Below are 23,943 nucleotides of genomic sequence, written 5' to 3'. Positions count from 1 at the left end.
TCTCCACAGCAGTACATTGCTTAGCTTCCATGCCGGTTCAACTCTCTGCTTCTCCAAACTGGGGACACGCTGACCACCATCTACTGCAGGAAATACACTGACTGTGTATAAGTACCTCATGCAACCCAGCTTCAAAAATCAACAACTACCCATTTAACATGCTCCTTACATGTTAAAGCATTAGCAGTAACAATCCAATATGATAAATTATATAATAATAACACATACTTTTACTTTGATACTTGATGTGTTAATTTAGTTGCTAGTACCGTTTATTTTTAAATGCAGGACTTTCACTTAGGGCAGTGGTCCGGTGGATAGCACTGTGGCCTCACAGCAACAAGGTCGTTCAAACCCCGGTTGCCCTTTCTATGTGGACTTTGCGTGGGTTCTCTCCGGGTGCTCCGGCTTCCTCCCACCGTCCAAAGACAGGCGGACTAGGTTGATTGGTGACCCTAAATTGTCCTTAGGTGTGAGTGCCTGGTTGTTTGTCTATGTGTGGCCCTGCGATGGATTGGCGGCCTGTCCAGGGTGTACCCCGCCTTTCGCCCGATGTCAACTGGGATTGGCTCCAGCCCCTGCAGGATATTCACTTAGACCCCGGCATCTTCTTCCACTACTGCTTATATCATCCCTCTCATGTACAGGATAAACAAAAAGCATCAGACAGTGCAGTGATGCAATATAAATGTCACAGGCAGTGCTAAAGATGTCATCACACGTCATCCTATGCTATATGAGATTGAGCAGCAGTGGTTCTTCCTCATTCCTCATGTTGACCCTGAGTCTCAGCACACTCTGGTGGATCACACAGGCAAATACTGAGCTGGTGTTTGGAGCCTGGGAGTGGCCAACCTGCTGGTGAGAGTAGACTTTCCAGTGCTGAGTAATCTTCTGTCTCTATAAACTGGTCTCTAACCAACAGGAGGTGCTCATGAAGGGAAACCCCAGGGCAGAAAATCTGAGTGGTTATTTAGTTTTCCCACAAGAAGCAACTTTATTTCTCTTCTGATTGCTATACATGATCAACATGACTGTGGAGGATCGGGCTAGGACAACAGGACTGTGGTCATATTTGGAAATGTGACATTGATTACATTTGGCAGTGAGCTGATCAATATTACATAATAAATATGTCTGGCTAGATTAGGCCTGTGCCAGGAGAACAGGATACATTATATGGATTGCACCCAAGACAGCACATTTGTAATTAAAAGAAATTGCCACAGTATGATCAAGGAAAATAAACAGTTTTGTAAGCAGCTGAAGTCAGTTTGAAAAAATCTATTTTGGGACTTTTTTAGCCTTTATTGATAGGACAGTGGATAGCAAGGAACTGAAGGAGAGAAATAGGGGGCAACACGCAGCAAAGGGCTGTAGGCCGAACTCAAACCCGAGCCGCTGCAGTAAGGACTCAGCCTTGTACATGGGGTGTGCACTCTACCAACTGAGCTAACCATGCCCCGAAATTTTCTAAGTAGACTAAATTTAACAGCTCATTATACTAATTTGTGGGATCAGGTAAAATCATTTGTTGACATCAAATTATGTAATTGCATTTTTAAAGTAATGAAACTAGTGGTGCAAGCAAAACAAGACCGCTATAATCATCTTGTGAAATAACAACAAGGCTATTTAACATTATCTCAAGTGCAATTGTGGCTTTAAAAGTATTTTCCGTCTATCTTTCAGTTTCTCCTGGACTCTGTAAACCAGTGGCGGCCTACCGAAGTGCTCTCCAACCTTTCTTGCTTGTGAACCCATAATACAAAGCAATGCCTGCATTAGACCCCTGGCTACAGGGTGCAGGTCTATGAGGTGTGTGCAGTTCAGTTGAAAAGGGATTTTTCCTTCTGTTTTATGTAAATAATTTTAGTGGCTTCATGTGGTAAAATTATCCAGTGTTTTGACAGGGAAACAGCAAAGATCTGAAAAAAAAGAAGTCTGTAATATAAACTGAATTTTGCAAAGCAGAATTAAAATTTTCTTATTTTCTGCCCAGTTAATTATTATGCAGCCCCTTAGGTTAATCTTGCGACCCCTTATGGGTTGGGAACCACTGTTTTGACATCATATCAGTTTATGCATTCCACATGCTTTTTCTGTGTTAATGGTGTATAAAACACGTCCTCCTCACACACAACGTGCGCATTTATGAAGTAGACGCATACAGTAGAGTCAGTACAGACATGCTTTGTTACCAACTTTGTAACATCTTCTTGATAACAAATTTGCCTGCAGGCAGTCATGTGGGAAAAAGACATCAAAGATGCTCTGAAATCAGATAAAAGCCTCTTTTCTATTCGGTGATTCAAAAGTTAATAACTGCTCCAATGATATGGCCAACGGCCTCAGAAAAAAGGGAGGAAGGCCTTAAAACTGATTCTTGCATTGCATGTTAACTTTTTTCTTCACATGACCATCTAAGGACTTTTTATAGCTGAGAAAGGAAGAGGGTAATATCAGTTTGAAGTATTTAATAAGCTAAATGAATTAAATGCTTAAAACAAATATGCAGTTGGTTAGCACAAATTAGACAATTGTAGATACAAATAATGAGTACGCAAATTAACTAGAAAAAGTCATCCCCACCCAAGCAGCATCCAATTCTGCCAATGTCTTAAAACATGTGAGTGTGGTAAAGTATAGTTAATGAAATTTACAGTTGGACCTAACAGCTTCAGGGCTCTGCTCACTTTCTCGTCTGCAAAACAAAGTAACACATTTGGCTTATTACTTACATCAACTAACATTTACAGTGTCTGGCATTTGCTCGGAAACTTTTTTAAATAACTGCCTGAGGACAACATAAAACCTCTCTCTCTAATAACCTCTGATTCTGTGCCACAACTTTGAAGCTCAACCGTGCTGGGTCGTTTTAATCAGCTCACATGCATTAAGCCATATTTATCATGATCACTCCTATGGTTTGCCACAGAGATAAATAGTGAGCATGTCTGAAGTGAGTGGTTGAGCCCAGAAAGAAAATTCAGAGGATAATCAGGGATTAGTAATAGTTTCCATGACTGAGGTGGCCACAGCATACAGAGCAGCATGGCACACATGATGCTGCAGTCACAGTGCGGGTGGAGGATGACGATCTGCAGTCGAAGGGCTTCTCAGAGGAAACAAAAGTGAGCCAGGAAAGACACTGAGAAGAGCCACACGCAGCGTTCCCTGTGTGTTTCCCCATTTAAAAGTGTTTCTCCATCTGATTTGAGCTGTGGAAAACACTCGTTCTATACTCTTTAAGTCCTTTCTCTCCCAGCATACATTGATGACAGAAAGGGAAATACCACGGAAAGGGCGGTGGTCCACTGCACGGCTAACACGGATGGACAGACACTTCATACCCTCCAGCAATTTTGAGTCTCTATTCCACTTGACCAGCGGGTTTTTCATCTGGAAAGTCCAGGAATCAAACCAGCTCTGTGTTGCTGTGAAGCAACAGCACTACAACAGTATCTGCCGAGCCACCATTTGGGAAACATTGCTGTTTGTGTTACTGTTTGCTCTCATCGCCACAACAACTGCTTAAAAAAAAGGAACAGGTTGTGGGTTAATAACTTTTCTGTTGACAGCTAAACTCATGCATAGCCCCTGTAGTCCAGTGAAATTTAAGTAAGATTTGCAAGCATTTTAATTAAAACCACAAATCATTACAGATAGGATTTCCAAACCTAAATGGAAGCTTAAAGCTACATTTTCTGATTCTGTTCAACTGTGCCATTGCACATTCTCATACCCAGACCGCTCTCATCTCAGGGTATCCAATACCAAGGCTTTCATAAAAAGTGACAAAGCGTAGTTATTTGACGCTAAAGATACCCTTCAGCGTCTATATGAGATGCTCTGGGGCGTCTCGTACAGACCGGAAGTTCTAGCTAGCTAGCTGCATTCGTGTTAAAGGTGTAGACAGTCGAACGAAGCCCCCTGTCCTTACTATAACCATCAGAAATGTTAGTGCCTATACCTAAGTCACTGACTTTATGCATGTTGACCGGCCTCACAGCCGATGTGCTAGTAGGTAGGGTTAGCCTCCTTTCTGTTGCAGCGACATAGCAAACGGTGGCATTTCATACTGACGCTGAAGGTCACCTTTAGCGTCAATTAATTATGCGTTGTCACACTGTCTGAAAGCGTTGGTAATCATGCAATGAGATGACGCGTTGGAGTACCAAAACATGAATGCATTAAGAAAACTGGATATTGTGTTCCTGTTTGTTCTAATGAAAGTTGTCTATTGCAACTTTTTTGACAGCATGCGCTTTCAGGCTCGTGCAGACTACATGACTTTCAAAGCTGGCAGATCGCTGTGCTGTTCAGACTACACAACTTGCTGTCTTGTAACTGGAGTCTTGAAGTCGTTGTGGTGTTCACACCAAGTGACTTATGGGCGACAGGGGGGTCACACACCAAATGAGCTGACGACGACTCTGTCACCCCACGACTGATCTCCAAACCACGTTTTGTCAAGAAAACACACAGAAAAATGGAAACGGCACATAACTACACATGAAAAAGGGTTTGTTTATTAGACAAAGAATATGTGTGAAACAATGGATTAGCACACAAGGTGCTACAGAGAGAGTTGGAGGTGGAAGTGAAAAAGTACCGGCCTGCTGTCAGCTGACTCCTCCAAATATTTAGCATGCTAGATATCAGACTGGCGTCAGCAATGCATCACCGATGCGTCGGCGACCTGTTTTGATGCATCGTTGAGTAGTTCACACATAATGATGGCCGTGCGACAATCGACCGCTGATTGCCTCCGATCACAATCACGTCAATTGGCGAATCATTTAAAATCGTGTAGTGTGAACTTGTGTGAGCAAATCATGTGACTAAGCTATCTTTCTACATGAATGGCATGAATAAATGTCCTGACATGGCTCCTCTGGACTTTTCAGATCTTACTGTACCGAATGGATTAAATTCTGATAATACAAACAGTTTAGGATCTTCGTGGCATTCAGACAAATGTACTGAAAAAAAGAGTTTTCCAGCCATTCCAACAGTAGCCGTGGAGGTCTTTTTGGTCTTCACGTAATACTGTAACACAGAATTGGACCGCTACACTAAAATCGCCTCACAGCGAGACACAAGGCACATTGCTGTCTGCCACAGAGTTATTTTAAATACCCCTCCTGGGGGGCTCCAGAGCTGTAAGTTTCAAATCCTATATTTAGGGGCTCAGTTCCTACACAACAATGTCTGTATTGCGTAATATCCAAGTTATGATGAATGTAGTAATTAAAACATACTTAAGTGTCATTCAAATCTGTACATTTTCACTGAATGGCTACAGACAACATATGGGAAATATTAAAGACAATTCTGAGCTGCACAGTTCCTGAGAGTTTTAAATAATTTGCAAGTATTAGAACATTATATAAGTGATATTCATGCGCTTCAAACAGTACGGCATATTTTTTTTTTGTAATAAAACTGGCTCTCAGATTCCATGACAGACATGATGGTGATCATGAGCCTAAATTAGGCTTTCACACAGTAGTCTAAAACAAACATTTATATCATTTTTGAATTTTTTATTATAAAGAACAGATTGTTGAAGACAACTCAGACTTGTGAAATCAGTTTAAATAAATGATGTCTTTTATACAAATATATTTTGTTACCACTCTCAAATCACAGAGAGTGTGTCTTTGGTAACCTTGTATCAAACTGTTTCCAGAAGTTCAGCTCAGGTTTCAGTTGGGAAGCATATTTACATGAAAACGTCAGTTTATTTGAACAAACACATATTAACAAATCTACCATGTTTTGTCCTCTTTTAAACCCAATATTCAATTCACTGTCCACACATAGCCTCGTTTTTTCTTCTACGGGCGATTCCTCAATCTCCGTGGTGCTGGCTGAGGTTGCCCACTGGTGGAGTTCAGCTGAGCACACCCAGAGGTGACACAAACACCTGGAGGCCCTCTGAGACCTGCGTGGCCCCTGAGTCCAGGCCGGCCTACGTGTCCCCTCTCACCCTGCTTCCCTGGCTGGCCGTTAAAGGCTCTGCCAGGACGTCCACGCTGACCTGTGATTGAGGCAAAAATGTTGTTTAGTCTTCGGGCCTCTCTGTCTGCTCAGTTAGCTGAGTAAGACTGTTTTCACAGATTCCAAGAACAGAACATTTACAGAGAAAAAATAATTTATTTTTTGGCAAATGCCACACTCCTCCTAAAGTAACACATCTCCTCTCGCCTTTCCTGGGATATGAGGCGCAGACTCGGCTGAATATAATTTGTAAAATAATGCACAGGCCCAGATGTGTTCCTCTTTTTAACCAAATCATCAAACCACATTAATTATTCAAAGATGAATTTACCCATTGGTCCCTGGTCTCCGGTGTAGCCAGTTAGGCCGTAACCCTTGGGCCCCTTATCACCTTGCTCTCCTCTGTCACCTGCAAGCCAAACACACACACACACACACACACACACACACACATTGGTCTCTTAGCAACAATGACAGCAGACAGGCTGAAATGCTATTCCCTGGGAGCGAGAACGCGCATACATGTTGATTAAAAGCTGTATGTGTTACTGAGATCATTGTTAAATAAGTGTTCAAAACACCTTGTAAATATTCTTCGATTTCATTGGCTTGGCACAGGAACGTAGCATGAGTGTGACATCATCCTCAGGCCTCTAACCATAAATTACAGCCAAGAATATACATGTTAGCCTACAGGTTTTAAAGCGCGATGCAGTATTTAAATTGGCAGTTTTAAACAATGCAGCTCATGATGAAACGTAGTTAGGTGTTTTTTTTCCCACGGTGGAAAGAATCTAAATACATTCATTCAAGTACTGCACTTAAGTGCAGTTTTAACTTTTTTTCCATTTTACACTGAAATATTGTACTTTTTACTTCACTACATTTATCTGATAGCTATAGTTACCTTGCAGATTATGAATTAAAAACATGATATAAAACATGATGAGCTCATAAGATATGAAGCTTCCTTATAGGTTAAACTACCCAACAGTATGTGAAAGAGTTTAAATTAGCTACAGCGTTAAAATGCTGCTTACATGAAAATGCAACAGAAATAATAATTCTATAATGTAAAATGGATAATAATGAGTAGTTTTGTTTTTTATTACCCTTTAATATACATTTTGTCAGTCAGTAATTATAAATTTGTCTCAGCAATAGAGCAAATGACTACAGAGTGATTTAGCGCATTTATGGTCCTTCCTAAAGCAAGCGCTGGCTTTATGATTATAGTTTTGGTGTTAAGGAAGTTCATAAATACAACCTGTCAGGTTTGTTTTCCACACCTGTTTCTCCTTGGCGGCCCAGCTCTCCGGCTTCTCCGTAGAATCCCTGCAGGCCCACTTCTCCATCAACACCATCATTACCGGGGTCACCCTGACAACACCATCAATAGGAAAATACATTGTTAATCTTTTTTGTGTATTTTCAGTAAAAACCTTGCAGTGTTTTATTTTGTCTTAGTTCAAGCCATGAATTGAGATTCCATTTCCTTCTGACCAGCTCTTTGCACAAACACTGAAAAGATTTATTTGGCTGATTATATAATACTTTGTTGGGAAAACATTGTACAGTACTGGTACATCTCTGTTCTTGGTTTGGCATTAAACACCACAACATGAGGCTTACCGGCCATAATCTAATATAGTGGAATATTTTTATAAAGTCATTGCTTTAAGAGTATTTTACAGCCTGAGAGTTCTTGGTGATTAAAGAAGTTGTGGAACATGAATCTGTTGTACACTGTATAATAATGTGGAAAAGGCTTTCCAATCCAAGGACAGCCATGATACTCTCCAAAAACCATTCAACACAGACCAAGTGTCTAGTCTGTGACTCCTTATTTGTCCTCATGGAGACGTGGAAAATCGTCATGTTTTCATTCCAAGCTTTTCTGCCAAATACTTCAGCTCCCTTAGTCCAGTCCAGACCCTTGCATGTGTTTGCATTTTACTCTGGCAGGGAGACAAAGACCAACAATGTATGGAGAATGTGCTGTGCTGTGTCTCCTGTAAAGGTCTACAGGAGGTGAGGCGGCACCTGAAGCAGTGATTTTGTAAAAAGTCCCTAGATTGTCTATGGAGAACACAACCGAACTGTAAAACTCACAGGAGGTCCGGGGGGTCCTTTCTGTCCAGGGGGACCAGGGGCGCCCATGGGCACGTCCCCATAGAGAGGACAAACTGCAGCACACGTCCTCTTCACTGAGTTGGCAAAGGTGGACATCTGCTCCAGGACCACTTGCTTACAAACCTCAATCACATGTTGAGCAGGGAGGGTCGGGCCCTGTGCAACAAATCATTACCACATCCATCACTGGAAGTGACCCAACTGTGGGACATGTAATATGGAATATTACAAGACAGGGCATGCTGAAGCAATGGCTGCCTCTCAGAGGAAATGCAATGAACAAATGAAGCCAACAATTTTCCCTGAGGCTCATTATGGATTTATAGCCACACTAAATGAAACCCTTGCTGTGAGTCACTGCTAACTACAGGCTAATGTGAAACTGTTTAAACGTGTTCTTGACACCAAAGTTGTTAGCAAACACTGTGTGTGTGTGTGTGTGCCTGTGTGGGTGTGTGTGCCAGTCAGTGTAACTGCTACTGCAAATGATTACTCTGCTGTTTCTGTGATTGATCACAGATAGATAAAGTGCCAATTATAGTAGAGACTGAAGAGCGGTGCTACTCTACACTATAGCGCTGTAATGTTTGTGTTATCAGCCAAAAAACACAAAAGAATCAGAGGCTTGTATTTTACTTACTGGTGGACCAGGGGGGCCCTGAAAGCCATCTGGTCCTCCTTCACCTCGAACCCCCTTGACTCCGACAGGACCTGAGCGTCCAGGTGGGCCTACCGGGCCGCGCTTCCCCCGTCCTCCCTGAGGCCCCTGCCCACCCCTGTCCCCAACCTACAGAGCAGTTTAACAACATCAGCAGGACTGGATTCAGGACAGAGCCAGTGCATCCATCAAAATACAGCGAGAAATCACTTTTGCATGGACACAAACTGCAAAGAAAGCATTAACAGCTTAAACCGCTTATTGTGTCATATAAAACATAGTATCTAACAGACTTATAGACAGTTAAGCAAACTAGCAAGTAACAAAATCTCAGCGGTAAAAGTAAATATTAGTAGACATGCAAAAATTAAACAACTTTGGTGACCAGAATAAAGAATGAAATACACTAGACCTGCAATTAAAGTATAATAGACGAATGCATACACAAACTGGGAACGTATATGTACGTTATACATATGAACATGTGGAAAATGTGCAATATGCATTTTGGTGCAATTGTGGGCGTTCACTGCCCTCATCACATCCACAGATGTTTGGAACATTATTTGCTGGATTGATATTAGATTTTTTTAGACTGTTCAGTTTGCAAACAGAGAATGTGACAAATGCAGCATTTTCTAACCAATACATTGATGACTGACTGATTGTCTGACGTGGTAGTATGTAGTGGTACTCATTTCATCAGTTAAGATTTGTCACTGAACCTCTAACAACAGAATCACAGCTCACCTTTCCTTTTGGGCCCTTAACACCTTTTCCCCCCTTTAAAAAAGAACAAAGTTATGTTAGGAAAAAAAACGTGAAGAGGATGTAATGCCGGGCAGAGAGGATGAAATGTTTAAGGCAGCACCTGTGCCCCTTTAACTCCTTGGATTCCCTGGATTCCTGTGTCACCCTACACAAGGCAAATGAAAAATAAACAGTGTTTAGAAGCTTGAAGTAATTTTAGGTCTCAGTCAGGCCACAGTATAGCTCGACCACCAACGGACTGCATTACACTGCTGTGCAGAGGATTTCGGATTTGGATTAGGTAGGCAAGTTGCTTAGTATCTCCTTTGACCTTTATTTATGTTTAACTGTTACCTCAAAGTAAAAATTCTGGTTGGGGAACCGAAAACATCTATTGATTCTGAATGGTATGATTTCATTTAACTCATGAACCAGTAAATATGTCTTGAATGTCTAATTGTGGCATTAAATGATAGGTAATGGATGAGGATGGGTTACCTTGGGTCCTGGTTTTCCAGGCACACCCACGTGTCCCTGCGAAGAGATGACATGGCTTGAAGAAAATGAACTAGAGTTTGAAAGAGTTTAGAAAATTCATCTGGAGGACTTACAGTAGGTCCCGGTGGACCGATAAATCCCGGTCTTCCTGGCTTCCCTGCAGAACCTTTGTAACCTGTTGGGCCCTCGAGAATAAAACATTTATTAAACCGACCTAAGGGACTGCTTTATTCTTTGTAGGTATGTTTTCCTTTAAGATGGCAAAGTACTTTATGTACAAAATGTATCATACGCTTGTCTTCAGTGACTGAAAAAAGTGACTTACAGTTCGGCCTTGGGGACCCATTTCTCCTGCTGACCCAAGGGTGCCTTTCTCTCCCTGTAAAAGACACAAACCACAACAAATTAATCTGCCAAATACAACTCAATTGCACATTCATTTACAAAACCAAACAAGTTCAAAGTTCAGTACCTTTGCTCCACTTCGTCCAAGTTTTCCACTGAGACCTTGTGGTCCTTGATAAGCCTGTGAAGAAATACATGACACGTATAACAATACACTGCTTCTAAAATTAACCATTAAGATATCATTATCAGCAGAATGTAATACCTCTATTCCTGGATCACCATCTCTGCCTGGTATGCCCGGATCTCCAATAATACCCTGGGGAAATACATTCATTATTATAAGACAGATAAACCATTTTAGGAGTGCAAAAGAACACTCAGGTGTGAGGGGCTGGGTGTATCAGCATTGAATCACCTTCGGTCCGATGGTGCCGCCTCGGCCCGTAGGTCCTTGGGTCCCCTAGTTTTCACAAGTTCAGATAAAAAACATATCCATCAAAATTCAAAGGGACGCATTTTGAAATGTGTGTGTGATGTTCATATGCTGGTGTAAGTCAAATCAAACAAATACATACAGGCTTCCCCTTCTCTCCTGATGATCCCCTCTCTCCAGGATCTCCCACGATACCCTGTCAAATCATCATTTGAAGAAACATAAGTTAAGATTTTCTATCATAGGCAGCACATTTCCTTCAGTAAGCCACATGGTGAACCAGGGAGCCTTCCTTCACATACATCAGCGTAGGTTATCGTTGCAGTCGAGGCTCTTCTTTCAGTGACTCACCAGCTTATGTTGATCTATTTCAGGCCCCCAAATCTCAGCCAAAATCTGTCCACATGAACTAATGCTGTTTATGGAGACGGCACATAAGCCAAAAACATAGCTCTATTCCAGTGTTTTTACTACATTAAAAAATTATTCACTGGCTCTCCATGAGAGGATTTTGAAGGTAACGGACAAAGAATTCAGAGTGTCTTATTATGGATTACGGAGCAGGGAATCCCACAACAACCCACCTGCTTTCCTCTGGGCCCAGCACGCCCCATTTTACCAGTGGCCCCCTTTTCTCCCTAAAAAAATAAAAGCATGATTAAATCACAATATCTGGATAAAAAGAAGACAGTGTAAGGAGGAAATGTAAATACCTTAACTCCTTGAAACCCGGGAATCCCTTCATATCCTTTTTTGCCTTTAGCACCCTTGAAGGAGGCCAAAATGTTAGTAATACAGTAATTACATAATGACTTGTGAAAGGGCTTACTGCTGCGTCTTAAAGGTTAACTTACAACTTTTCCTGGTTTCCCAGTCTCTCCGATGTCTCCAGGTGGCCCACGAACTCCCTTTAATTGCAGTCAAAATGTCAACATTAAATGCTCTGTTATACAACTTTAACAACAAACTGAAAGTCTCTAACTTCATTAGTTGGCTGCCTAATTAAACAGGTCCAATTAAAGCCTGAAAACAGCAGCGACGTTTACCTTGAAGCCTGCTGCCCCTTTTAATCCTTTCAGCCCTTTAGGACCTCTGTCTCCCTGTTAACACAACATCTCATTAATGCAGATTTGTAACATTTCAGGGTAAAGAAAATAATGAATCTCAGTGTAATAAATTACCACTTGGCCCCAGAGTCCTCTCGTTCCTTTCTCGCCTTTGATTCCTTCTTCCCCCTGAGGACGTGTGTATGTGAGGTTTCATTAATGCATCTTAAGAACGAGCGAAACTGAAGTGTAACACTGATAGGAGCACATAAAGGCAGACCTTACCTTTGGGCCTGTCTCGCCAATGTTGCCGTAGTCTCCTGTGTTTCCCCTGATCCCCTGGAAAACAAGTCAGATTTAATCACAAGCAAGAGTTGTTGCACTACAGCTTTTTGTTTGTGAATGGACGGGCTTGAGAGATAGAGCGTAAAATGTGACCGTTAGCAACTGTTTCCACTGAGAGAAAGTCACTGATGACTTCAGGGAGATTCAAATTGGGATGCATCAGTCAGAGAAACTGTTTAGACATGACAGCAGTTGCTCCCTCTGGAAGTAGCTGTTGATTTTCCTGCAGTCATCACAGCAAGACAGACGGCGAACAAAGAGAGAGAAATGTTTTAAAGGAATGTTTCGACATTTTGGGAAAAACACTAATTTGCTGTCTTGCCAAGAGTTAGATACATTCTCGCTTGCATGGTAAACCTCAAGCCAAAAGATGAGCTTAAGTTAACATTAAGACTGGACACAGGAGGAAACAGCTAGCCTGGTTCTGTCCAACAACAACAAAATCCAGCAAAGGGCACATCTAAGGCTCACTGATTAACATGTTACATCTTGTTTGTTTAAGCCATACAAAAAAATATTTATGACAGTGACGACAAGACTACAGGAGGTCACTGCACCTTGGCAAGAAGTAGTCAACACATAACCCCCCTAGAACCATAAATTGCAATTATTACACTTTGGTTTTTGTAAATTACATTATACATTATTCTTAAATAAACAAATAAATATATTACAATATAAATATAATTAGCATTAATTTGTGAGCTTTACAACATACATACATACATCATATAGGCAGATATAACATCTAACACAATAAAAAATTTATCCCAGTATTCCTAGGTGGACAAAGAAGAGCTGCACTTACCTTTGGACAGAGCCAAGCTAGCAGTTTCCAGTTAATTTCAGTCTTTGTGCTAAGCTAAGCTAACCAGCTGCTGACTGTAGCTTTATATTTAACAGACAGACATGAGAGTTGTATTAATATTCTCATCTAACTCTTGGCTAAAAAGGCAAGAAAATATATTTCCCATAGTGTTGCATTATTCCTTTAAATATAAAGCTAGCCAGGAGCCAGTGCCAGCAGCACCTCTAAAGCCCACTAATGTACATGAATATCTTGTTTGTTAAATCTGTACAAAACCACACTGTAAAAACAACAACAATTTGTGGTTAATACATGGTGATTAGCTTAATCACCATGTATTAACCACAAATATACCTACCAGCTTGGTAGGTATATTTGCTATCAGAGCCAGGCTAGCTCTTTTCCCGTGCTTTTAGTCTTTATGCTAAGCTAACTGTCTTCTGACGGTAGCTTTGTGTTTACTGCACAGATATGAGAGTGGTATTGATCGTCTCATGTAAATGTATTCCCAAAGTGTCAAACTATTACTTTAAGCATAAGCTGTCCAAATCATATGACAAAATGAGGATAATTCAGTTTAATACTATAAATGTCATATTAGTCACAGTGGAAAATATACACAAGCATATTCATCAGGAAACATTAGTCATATATACAAGAAAATGGACCAGTATTGTTTGCACAGATGCTGACTTCCTCAGTAGTAGAAGGAAACGTGTTTTCCACTTGGCTGTGTTTCACTGAGTCAACAAACAGATTAAACAAGGCCAGGATGGTTTTGTGTTGTCAGTTTATTTGACCATCTCACCTAACACTGTTTTTAAGCAGAGTCAGCTGGGCAGAGGCTAACCTCAGAGATGGCCGACAGTACGCCGAGAGGCATGACCGTGAATTTTACAACGTTTCTAAGACGGCATAGCTCCGACAAGCAAAGGACCACCCACAACCTGAGATGGACAGTTCATATATCTATGCCAGGAAATGCCCTCCTTGGATGCCAGTAGGGGAGGAGATAAACATGTTGGGGCTCTGTGATTCACAAGCTGGCAGGAGGTCAAAACTCTAACGAGTTACACAAGGCAGATGTTTTCTCCCAGATGAGCTACAGCTGGAATTCGGGACATCAATATATAGCATGTACAGCTCTGGAAATGTACTCCGAGTGTACATGGGTCTACAGGCATACATGTGTTTGCTCTGGGCAGAATGGGGGATTTCCTTGAATGCAAAGAGCATGATAAATGCCAAACCATCATCCATACATATAAAAACAATCGTCCTTTTTTAAACACATGTCCTTTGGACTGTCTTTAAAAGACTCTTAGATCTGCTCCAACATAACTGACTGCTAAGCATCAAAGAGATTAACAAGTCATAAATTTAAAGTGGAAATAATCATGTCTGCTGCTCCCTGAAGGTTGGAAATGTGAGTGTATGTGTTCACTCATTGATGTGCAACTGGCTCCTGCAGCAGAATAATTTGTTCATTATCATTTGCCCAGACCTTTCCTTCACAATTTGGTCTTCCTGTGGTGAATAAATTACCCTTATCCACAGAAATAAAACAATTTAAGAAACAAAACATCTGAGAAATGTCACACACATTACCAGACACTTGGTGGGTATGGTTATTGCTCAACTGCCTGGTTTTCCCGGGTGTGGGATTCATTACCTTTGGCTCAGATTCTTCCAAATGGAAAAGCAAAACCATTAGAAACCCTGTGATCATTTGCCAGTTTGAGTTAAATCCTGTATTCTAAACAAGCAGGGCCTTTGTTGTAAGCTGGAAATGGCTATTTCAGAACAACAAAAACAAATTTACTGTCGCATCCGTATTGGTTTGTGTTTATCCCGGATTCCTCCTAAATCTTTTGCAAAGCGGACATGAGATTTTAAAGTATGAGAGGAGCTCTTATGTTTACTATCGCTAAGCGCTTCTGCTCCCAGATCTGTTTCCATCCTGTCGTGTCTCAGTTGTACTTCTATTGCCATTTTCCACAGCTTCGCTGCTGTCTCGCGTGTGAAAGTTTTACAATGTCACTCACCCACAATTCAGTTTAACTCTTTATTGTGCAGCGGGAGAAAGGGGATGCTGCTAACGCTAATAATACACCAAGTAAGCATGCTTTCATCCAGCATAACATAAGGTTCTATATTTGCATGACTGAAAGACATATTGTAGATTTATTTACCCAGTTCCCAAGTCTTCCAGAGTCTCCAGGTTCACCTGGAAGACCTCTGTGACCCTGCAGAAGAATAAAAAATATGTCAGCACAGATTTAACTTTTCTTAATAGTATGTTCAGCTAGTTGTCACTGTACATGTGCGTTCACCTTTGGCCCCGGAGGTCCTTGAATGCCCGGTTGTCCGTTTATACATTTGCAGGACGGTCCTCCAGCTGTTAGGCCGATCTCTGCATACCCTCCACACTGCCATGGACAGAAAGGTGAGACAACGGTTTTAAAACTACACACACATCAGCAACAGAGGGAGTGAAACCATGTTGAATGTGAGCTGACTCACCACACTGGAGAGCTCACAGCAGCCCTCTGAATAGGCCTGCTCTGGGTCACATGACACCTCCATCTGCTGCAGGTCCACCTGGAGAAAGACAAGAGATTATATGAGAAATGAAAGTTGAATCCCAAATCAAAAGAAGTTTTAATATTACTTTAGAGATGTAAAAATCCAAGCTGACAACGTACAGACACAGAGCGATCTCCTACAGCCCGCTTGACGATGGAGGTGTACCCTCGGTGGATGACTGGCCTCGGCTCATCAATAGACTCTACACTGACCTCTTCACAGTCTATTAGCAGCTTCACCTTGCTGCCCTTTACACTCAGCGCCAACTTGTGCCACTCCCCGTCAAACAATTTTTCAATACCATGGAAGGTCCTCAGCATCTGGTTCCCATGGGGGCTGGTGTAGAAGAAGTCTAAAGAGCGCGTATCACCTTGGAAACGCAGACCAACTTGCTCTCGTCCGCTGGGGTCGCTAACCTGCCACAGGTCCCAGGATTTCTTGCCAGTGTCCTTGGTCACCTTAAATGTTGCAATGACGGAGTAGTCGGAGGGAAGCCCATCTGGATACACATCACTGTGGCACGAGAGGGAGGTTTAGAGAGCTGGATCATATCAAAGAGAGGCGACTTTCCTCACAAAACAACAATTGAGGGCTTTGTAGGAGCACTGGGGTTTTGTTTTATAAGAACAAGAATAAGTAGAAACAGAGCTTCTTGAATTTTATGTTTAAATTCCACATTAGCATATGACCTGTGAAATCTTTTTTCATAATGCATTACACAGCAGACAACCATTATTTGTTTCATCAATTTAAACAAAGCACACTTTCACTTACCTCAACAGGCAACTCTGCATTCATTGTCAGGGAATGAGTTCAAAGGAAAATAAGACAAACCACACCTATGCTAGCAGCTCTTTGAGGCACAGAGGTGAGCTACATGCTAACATCAATATTGCTAATATGTTGATGTTTAGCGAGTGTAAGCATTACCATGTTAACCACTTTATTTGAATGTATTAGCATGCTAATGCAAGCCATTCAATAGTCGTGGAGGTCTGTCAGTGTGGATCAAAGTGGTGGACAGACCACCATGCCAAAACTGCTAGAGCCAACAATCTAGCATTACTAAAAACTTTATCAATGGACTTGGACTTGTTCTGATAAACTTTGCTATAGTGTTATAATGTTTTACTTTCAAGATATGAAATACATCACTTTCATATGGATGCGCTATCAAAGCTCACATATGAACACCTTAAGTGCTTAAACCTCTCCTCTCGTCCTGCTGTAGTGAGGTACAGGACCCCAGGACCCTGTGACATCATTCTTGGGTGGGGTTACAGGTGCAAAACTGCTTTTCAGCCTGGTATTAAGTTACCTTTTGAAGAATATTTGTGAAGTGTAACCCAAAAAACCCAAAAGTGATGTAACAGTGCGCACCCTGGAGTACACCTCTAAATCACTGCAGCCAGGTGAAGTTAAACCACAGCAAAAACAAGATTTTCATCCTGTGTTCAGTTACTCTTTAATCATTGTCCAGCTTCATTTAAATTTACTGGGCTCAGGCAGTCTACTACTGTACCTCATGGTCCTCCGGAGATGGATAGAGGGGTTGACACGGTAGGCCATCACCTCAGGTTGAGAGCCGTCCACTCTCCTCACTCCTCTCGACTCAGGCACACGAAACTCCTCTAGCAGGTCAAAACCTCACAGCACAAACACTGAGCTTAGTTTGACGACACAGTGAGTCAGCATCAATGGTGCTGGACTGCTTCTAAATCTTATGTCAGCACTGATATCACTGATTTTTTAAATGGTTGCATTACTCATTGTCATTAATAATGGCATAGGTACAATGAGGTAATTCATTAAACACATTAACATCAGAGGCTGTTTATTTTCTATCATGGGCGGATCAGGCTACTGAATTCTAATCACTGGACGCTTTGTGCTGCAGTGTGAATGAGATCAGCATGGCTGTAGTGTTTCCTGCGAGGTTAAAATGGGTGGATGGAAGCTGGTGAAAGATTCTGGTTACATAAGTTATGACTCAAGTAGAAAAACCTGAAACTGTGGCATGTTAACAAGTTACCCATTTTCTGTTAAAGAGAGCAAGTATGCAGAGAGATTTTTCTGTGAAATCACCTGCTGTCTGTGACGAACATCTGCAGTCTTGTTTCACTGCCATGTATTACAGTTGATAGGCCAATAATACATGTTACGGTCAATTGTTTTTCTTAACTGCTCCTACTATTTCTGCTGATGGACCGTTTTATCCGTGGGTAGGACGGATTGAATAAACATTGTGTTTATTCATAGTAACAGGGACACTCAGTTTCAGGGCTTCAAGGTTTTATGTCCTAGCTTAACCATAGGATGACCTCTCTGACCTGAGGCACTGAGAGCAGGAAATACAATACTGGATCAACTGCTGTGAGGACAAACAATGGACTATGAGCTGACAAACACTGGCATCTGCTGGTTTTGTCAGGTAGTACAGTATTCAACCAGAAAACCTAATCACAGCAGATAATCAATATGATATTTGATTATTGTCACTAATGTTTTATATCAGTGAGGTACGTAGATATGTCTTTAACAGGAGTGTTCTGGCAAAGATATCAGTAGCATTTATATCAAGTCAAGCCTCACACAACTCTACAGACACAGCGTATTGTAGGTCCATGATCCAGTTTTAGTGTTTTATGCCGTTGGAAATATGCTGTAGTCGTCAAATATGAAAAATGTCCAACTTACTTGGCAACTTTTGACACTGGGTCAGTCCCAAGATGGCAAAGAGTGCTGCAAACACCAACTTATCTTTGGAGGCTGGCATTTTCAAATGTCTGAAGTCAGGGGCTATAAGTGCCTGTAGTACAGCAATTAAAGGAGTCAGTAATTCAATAAATCCGATTAACTGATATTTGGGTATACAGTAGGCTGTTCAATAGAAGTTAGTCTTTTCATAGATTATACATTTCTATGCATGAATGTTAAAGATTTAGAAAAATGAAAAGAAAAAAAACATTATTGACCAACTACATTTTATGGTGTAACCTAATACCAAATCAGAACTAGTGAAACTATCCTTTTAAGTGCTTTTATATATCAAATATTTTTATCACTTTTATAAAAAATGACTCCTAAAGTTTTAAAACAATATTCTATGATAAGATTATCTTCCTATAAAAGTATTATTTGCATGCAAACATTATCAAGTTTCACCAAATTAGAAAACAGTTACACTAATCTTTAGGTAACATACACAACTCATCAAACTACATTGTCCTGTTTCATTAGCAACCTGACATCATAACCCTGTTTCATCTATTTTCCAACTGCCTTCATAAAATGTATTTAAATATAAGAGAATTACACAAAATGTTGTAATTACTCACATATTCCTGAGGAAGAAAGTCCCAGGGCTCCTGCAGATGGATCTTTTCCAGTTCCTGGTGTGAGGATATATCCCGCTCTAAAGTGCCATCCCCGGGCCAGTGTTTGAGCTGAACAGGAGGACCATTCAAACTAGAAGCTCTGGGTCTCACAGGAGCCTGACCCCTGAGCTCCACTCCACCTTTGGTCCCCAGGGGATCTGTCTCTTCTCATAGGCCAGTTACACCTACAGTACAAGTCCAGTATATCTGAGTCATCACATTAAGGCCCTTTATGTAGGTTAAAGCAAGAAAATCACAGCAAGGTTGAAGAATAAGCCTATACTATCGCCAAGTCTTGTTTAATGCAGCTGTCAAAACAAGTTTTTGTGTTACACTGTGCAGTGTCTCTTTACACAGTTTACACATCCACAGGTTAGAAAAAGGACTTCTGTGGGGACTCTTGAAGAAACTTCTATGATTGCATTACAATACTCACACAGTGTTTTATCATGTGCAGAGGCTCACTGAGAGAAAGATGTAGTATGTCACAGCTAAACACAAGATGCTCTCCAAACATTCCACCCAGAGTAGACCACACCTTCAACCTAAACCACCACACTGCATCTAATAATCAGGCTATAGGGAAATGTTTGGGAAAGACTGCTGGATAACACAAATACACAGTAGATAACAGGATCAATATATGAATACAAATTGGAAAAAAAAGTCTTTAAAGTTTTATAATTCAAGCGAGTTTTTGATCATTTTACTGTGTAAGAGACTGCTTATCTAATTGTCCAATTACCCAATAAATGTCTTTCTTAAACTTGTGTTAAGCATTGTGGCAACATTTAAAGCCCATTTAATTACGTTCGTTCAGCAGCATGAAAGACAGAAAATGGGAGATAGAGACATAGGGTAAGGGACAGAACATGAAGAGAAAATAAGACTGGAGTTTACAGGCATGCTATCAGCGGGCTAACATGCTCGCAATGACAATGCTAACGCACTGTTTAGCATAGTTTACTATATTTACCATGTTTGTCAGCATGCTAACATATGCTAATTAGCACTTGACACAAAGTACAGCAGCGACAGAGGGGAGGTTTATTAGTTTTTAAGGTATTTCATCATAAACCAGTAGTCCTATTAAACAAATAAATGAAGATTCTGACCTGATGATGGTAACGTTACAATGTGAAATTTGAAAATGACCTCATGGCGCTACAGGAAAAGTCAGTCCATCACCATCCGAGGAACCTCGAATATCTGTAGCAAATTTCATGGCTATCCATCCAAACATTGTTGAGATATTTCACTAAAACCCCTAAAATGTCAACCTCATGCCAGTGCTAGAGGAGGTGTCAGGGAATCACCAATGTCTGTAGGATTCATCCTTTGGGAGCCATGAATGTTTATACAAAATGGCAATCCATCTAATAGTTGCTGAAATATTTCAGTCTGAACCAAAGTAGTGGACCAAGTGACCAACCCACAAACTGACATTACTAGAGCTGTGCTGCTAGCATGGCTAATAAGATAAAACAAGCAAAGCAGAGAAAGATTCTGTGGTCCACACCCGTCTCTGGTGGTTTTCTGCAAGCAGGTTTATTACAAAGTAATGTTACAGTAACAATTTCAGCTCTACCGAAATTAACCATACATTGACATAGATGCACAAGAGAATGTCTACATGGAGTGGCACTTCTTCAAGGTCAATGCTCACACTGCTGGGAAGTGGTCAAACAAACGGGCTTCAGCTGCTCACAAACAAACAGGACTTAAAAGCTTCATGATTACGAGGTTTCTGCTACTAGCCTTAAATAGTGTTTTTTAAAGGTTTCTGCAGTGCTTACTGGGGTTTATTGTAGTATATTGCATTGCCCTTTAAATGCATGTTGGCAGTATATCATAGCACTTAAATAGATAATTGCAGTGCCTCAAATGGTACCATATTGCACCATCTACTCCAAACATCAGCATACATAAATTACAGTACATTCAGTAACTCTCGCTATTCCACGTGTTGCCCTTCATTAGTGTGTTTAGAAATGTTAGTTAACCGTACAACATAGTCAATCCCAGGGTTTTCTAGTGTTCGTCAAACCTCTACAGGTTGCGCATCAATAAAATAAAATACAATAAAAACAATTTGACATTTTTCACAAAAAAAATAAAATACATTAAAAACAAATACACAAGGCCATTAACATTCCATTCTCACATAATATTAAACCATATTGCCTCTCAACAGAATATTTTACATCTTTGCAACAATTTAAATAACACTCAACACATTTGCAGTCTTTTAAGTTAGATATCTCCAGTGTCCGGTGTTTAGGGTGCAACTAGCTCCTGGGTTGTTTGTTTTCAAGGCCACTGACTATCGCTTGGATCCCTTGGCCAGTTTGCTTGTAGGAGTGGTTTTTCTCTGAGGAGTGGGGATCTTGGAGGGTTTTCCTCCGTGCTGACGGGACGCAGAGCGCGACGTTGCCCGGGTCGAGTCACCAACTGTCTCGGACACATCTGAGCACACAGACTGGATGTCTGAGATGTCAAAGTCGGAGGCGTCGCTCCCTCTGCGACTGCTCCCTCTGCTCCCGGCTTTACTTCCAGGTCGGCTGGAGTTTTTTCTCGACTCTAGAAAGATAAAATCAAGGACAATAATGAACTATTAGAGTGAGCCTTAACAGTAGAGGTATCAGTGTTTTGCCACTGGCAGTTGGTTTCAGCTGTGCCATTCTTGTGCCAGTAGCAACCGTTACTTCCATAGCAGTTGCTATGACAAATAAATATTATTTATTATATTTTTGCCACCAGTTTAGTTCTAACAAGCTAGCCATTAAAATAATGCTAGCTGTCTGAGGTTAATGTGTTGCTGGTACAACATTTTAATTAGCTAACTGTTGATTTACTAATGAGCTAACTGTTCATTTTACATACTGTGGGCTTTGTGTATATGTTTACTAGATTAAATACTGTGTTGTACTTCTGATAGAGTTTTAATGTTGATCTTTTACCAGTGATTATTTGCTGCTGGCATGAGGCCCATGCAGGTAGCAGTAAAACCTCTGGGTGACATCTCACATGCTTCATGTATCATTTTCTACGGACTACAATTCAACCCTGAAAAGGTTATTGCAATCTCAACATGCTTTTTTGTCTAAACATATAAAAAGGGTGTTTGTTCTTCAACAGCAGCAAAATTGTTTTCATTCCTTGAATTCTCTTTGACTCACACACATTTAAGGAGCTGCAAGTCGGCCAAAAACATCAAAATATAATAAATAGTTGAAGTTGCTGTCTACTCACCACCTATTGTTTGTGTTCGAGCTTTCAGTACAGCAGCGCTGATCAAGGTTCCCTCCTCACCAGACTGAAATCCTTTACCTGACAAGTACCCAGGAAGACGTAACTTGCTGCCTTGAACTGGTGTACCCTACAAAAGACAGAACTTCGATTACTTTCATTTGTCGATCAATGACAGTTAACTGCACAGTATAAAGACAGTGTTTTAGAAATGTTTGGCCCTTACCAATTGAAGTACATAACAAGTTGTACCAGAAAACACAATAAATGTTGTTGAGTTAGTTTTAAACATTATGAAAAATCATTTCAAAATGTTTACTGGTGAATCTCTTATAGAAGCAGTTAGTATTCAAATTATATGGTAAACCTGTAGTTAAAAAGTACATGCATAGATTACATCTAAAGACAGACATTTTTGTTAGGCAAGAATTAAATACTCAGCCCATTAGTAATCAAATAAGTTCAAGTGTAACGACCCAACTGAAATCACACATAAAACCAACATCTTCCAGATCTGTCATGAAAAAGGAAATCACTTCAATCAGAAATATAAACTAGCAATTATTTATATATATATATATATATATATATATAGAGAGAGAGAGAGAGAGAGAGAGAGAGAGAGAGAGAGATAGATATATATATTTTATAGATTTCACTTGGGTCATAAATCTGAAGCGTTCCACATCATATGCTGTATATGACTATACCTCTGAGGATGAACCTTGGCTCCCAAAGGAGTCTGATGATTTAAGAGGAGTGGAGGGTTTGCTGTTTGTAAGCCAGGGCTTATCATAATTGCGGGTTATGTGTTGGGGAGTCTGGGGAACAATGGCAAATCAAAAAACACAGACATGGATTCACAAATCAAAAACTACAAGAAACACTACATGGAAGAAACACAAAAAAATTAAACAAGAAAGTAATCAAACAATGTAAACTACATGAACTTAGGCAGTTAAACGAGAGGAAAATCATGGTGGGGAATGATCAGTCTACAGTGTGACGGAAGACAACAGCTAACTCTCACAGCAGGGTGGAGCCTCTCACCTTGAGTGTACTGGTCGCTGCTGGGTTCGACGGGACTGCACAGCTCTGACTGGAGGTGGATCTGTTGGGAGAAGCTCCTCTGGATGATGGCCGGCCTCTGTAGCGGAAGCTCGCCATCACCTGAGTGGTTCCCTCTGGGAGGATGAACTTCTCTCGCAGCTCCACGTTGGTCCTGCCTTTAGCTAAGAAATGACACTCCAAATGAGCCATATTGCATAAATACAACTGTGATAATGTAATTAGCATTTTTATGTTGATGATGAAGTGAGTTCACACTTTATTTTCCACAAGGCCCTGATTTCCAAATAAATACCTAGAAATAACTATGTGATTTGGTGCTAACTATCTAGGTAGAATAACAATTTCTTAGAAAGAGCTGCTCTATTTAAAGCCAGGCCAATATGTATTTATTTATTACTAATTCATTATTAGAAACTAGAAATTAGAAATTTCACACAATTTCATTTTGGCAACTAAAAGTCTTTGCAATGGAAATGCAACAATAGAACACTAGTTTCCCTATAATTAGCACCACGTTACATAGTTGTTTTAAGGAAACTTCTAAATAAGTTATTGGGAAATTATTAGGAAATACAGACGTGTAAAATAAAGTGTTTCCATGATGGGATGTGATTTACAAAGGATTCAAATAAAAG

General features: G+C 40.7%; 2 protein-coding genes across 4 annotated transcripts in view; both read right to left on the bottom strand.

Annotated features, from left to right (window-relative positions):
- Window positions 1-5,528: 5,528 nt before the first annotated feature.
- Window positions 5,529-20,420, bottom strand: zmp:0000000760 (collagen alpha-1(IX) chain). 3 transcript variants are annotated; one of them, XR_006828324.1, is made up of 29 exons: window positions 20,104-20,420; window positions 18,950-19,173; window positions 18,309-18,420; window positions 17,134-17,257; window positions 15,731-16,124; window positions 15,549-15,626; window positions 15,359-15,454; window positions 15,218-15,271; window positions 12,158-12,211; window positions 12,008-12,061; window positions 11,873-11,926; window positions 11,681-11,734; window positions 11,540-11,593; window positions 11,411-11,464; window positions 10,969-11,022; window positions 10,809-10,853; window positions 10,656-10,709; window positions 10,518-10,571; window positions 10,371-10,424; window positions 10,159-10,230; window positions 10,046-10,081; window positions 9,669-9,713; window positions 9,548-9,580; window positions 8,780-8,926; window positions 8,119-8,295; window positions 7,296-7,386; window positions 6,588-6,659; window positions 6,338-6,415; window positions 5,984-6,046 (listed from the first exon to the last, which is right to left on the bottom strand). XR_006828324.1 is itself a non-coding variant. In XM_046070317.1 (28 exons), the coding sequence occupies exons 3-28, from the start codon at window positions 18,385-18,387 to the stop codon at window positions 5,844-5,846; spliced, it is 2,292 nt and encodes a 763-aa protein (XP_045926273.1). In that variant the 5' UTR covers window positions 18,388-18,420; window positions 18,950-19,173; window positions 20,104-20,418; the 3' UTR covers window positions 5,529-5,843. The 3 variants fall into 3 exon arrangements, 2 of the variants coding, with proteins under 2 accessions (XP_045926273.1, XP_045926274.1); XM_046070317.1 differs by lacking the exon at window positions 6,588-6,659 and having other exon boundaries at window positions 5,529-6,046; window positions 20,104-20,418; XM_046070318.1 differs by lacking the exon at window positions 6,588-6,659 and having other exon boundaries at window positions 5,529-6,046; window positions 20,144-20,418.
- A 92-nt stretch (window positions 20,421-20,512) lies between these two features.
- Window positions 20,513-23,943, bottom strand: part of dst (dystonin) — a 147,200-nt gene continuing 143,769 nt past the window's right edge. The window contains exons 100-103 of the mRNA XM_046071409.1: window positions 23,288-23,469; window positions 22,948-23,058; window positions 22,241-22,367; window positions 20,513-21,568 (exon numbers count right to left, since the gene is read on the bottom strand). Of these exons, the coding sequence (XP_045927365.1) occupies window positions 21,312-21,568; window positions 22,241-22,367; window positions 22,948-23,058; window positions 23,288-23,469 (677 nt within the window). The 3' untranslated portion in view covers window positions 20,513-21,311. The remainder of the gene's footprint in view (window positions 21,569-22,240; window positions 22,368-22,947; window positions 23,059-23,287; window positions 23,470-23,943) is intronic.

This window comes from Micropterus dolomieu, linkage group LG15, assembly GCF_021292245.1.
Source record: "Micropterus dolomieu isolate WLL.071019.BEF.003 ecotype Adirondacks linkage group LG15, ASM2129224v1, whole genome shotgun sequence".
NCBI classification, from domain to species: domain Eukaryota; kingdom Metazoa; phylum Chordata; class Actinopteri; order Centrarchiformes; family Centrarchidae; genus Micropterus; species Micropterus dolomieu.
Note: the sequence above shows the minus strand (reverse complement) of the source record. Positions and strands in the feature narration are given on the sequence as shown.

Bases quoted from the DNA above. Each gene is read 5' to 3' on its own strand.
- zmp:0000000760 (XM_046070317.1), bottom strand. From the start codon at position 18,387: ATGCCAGCCTCCAAAGATAAGTTGGTGTTTGCAGCACTCTTTGCCATC. The intron at 15,272-15,358 runs GTGAACGCACAT...ATTCTTCTGCAG, and splicing joins AAGGACCTCCGGGGCCAAAG to GGTCACAGAGGTCTTCCAGG. The intron at 9,714-10,045 runs GTAACCCATCCT...TGCCTTGTGTAG, and splicing joins CTGGAAAACCAGGACCCAAG to GGTGACACAGGAATCCAGGG.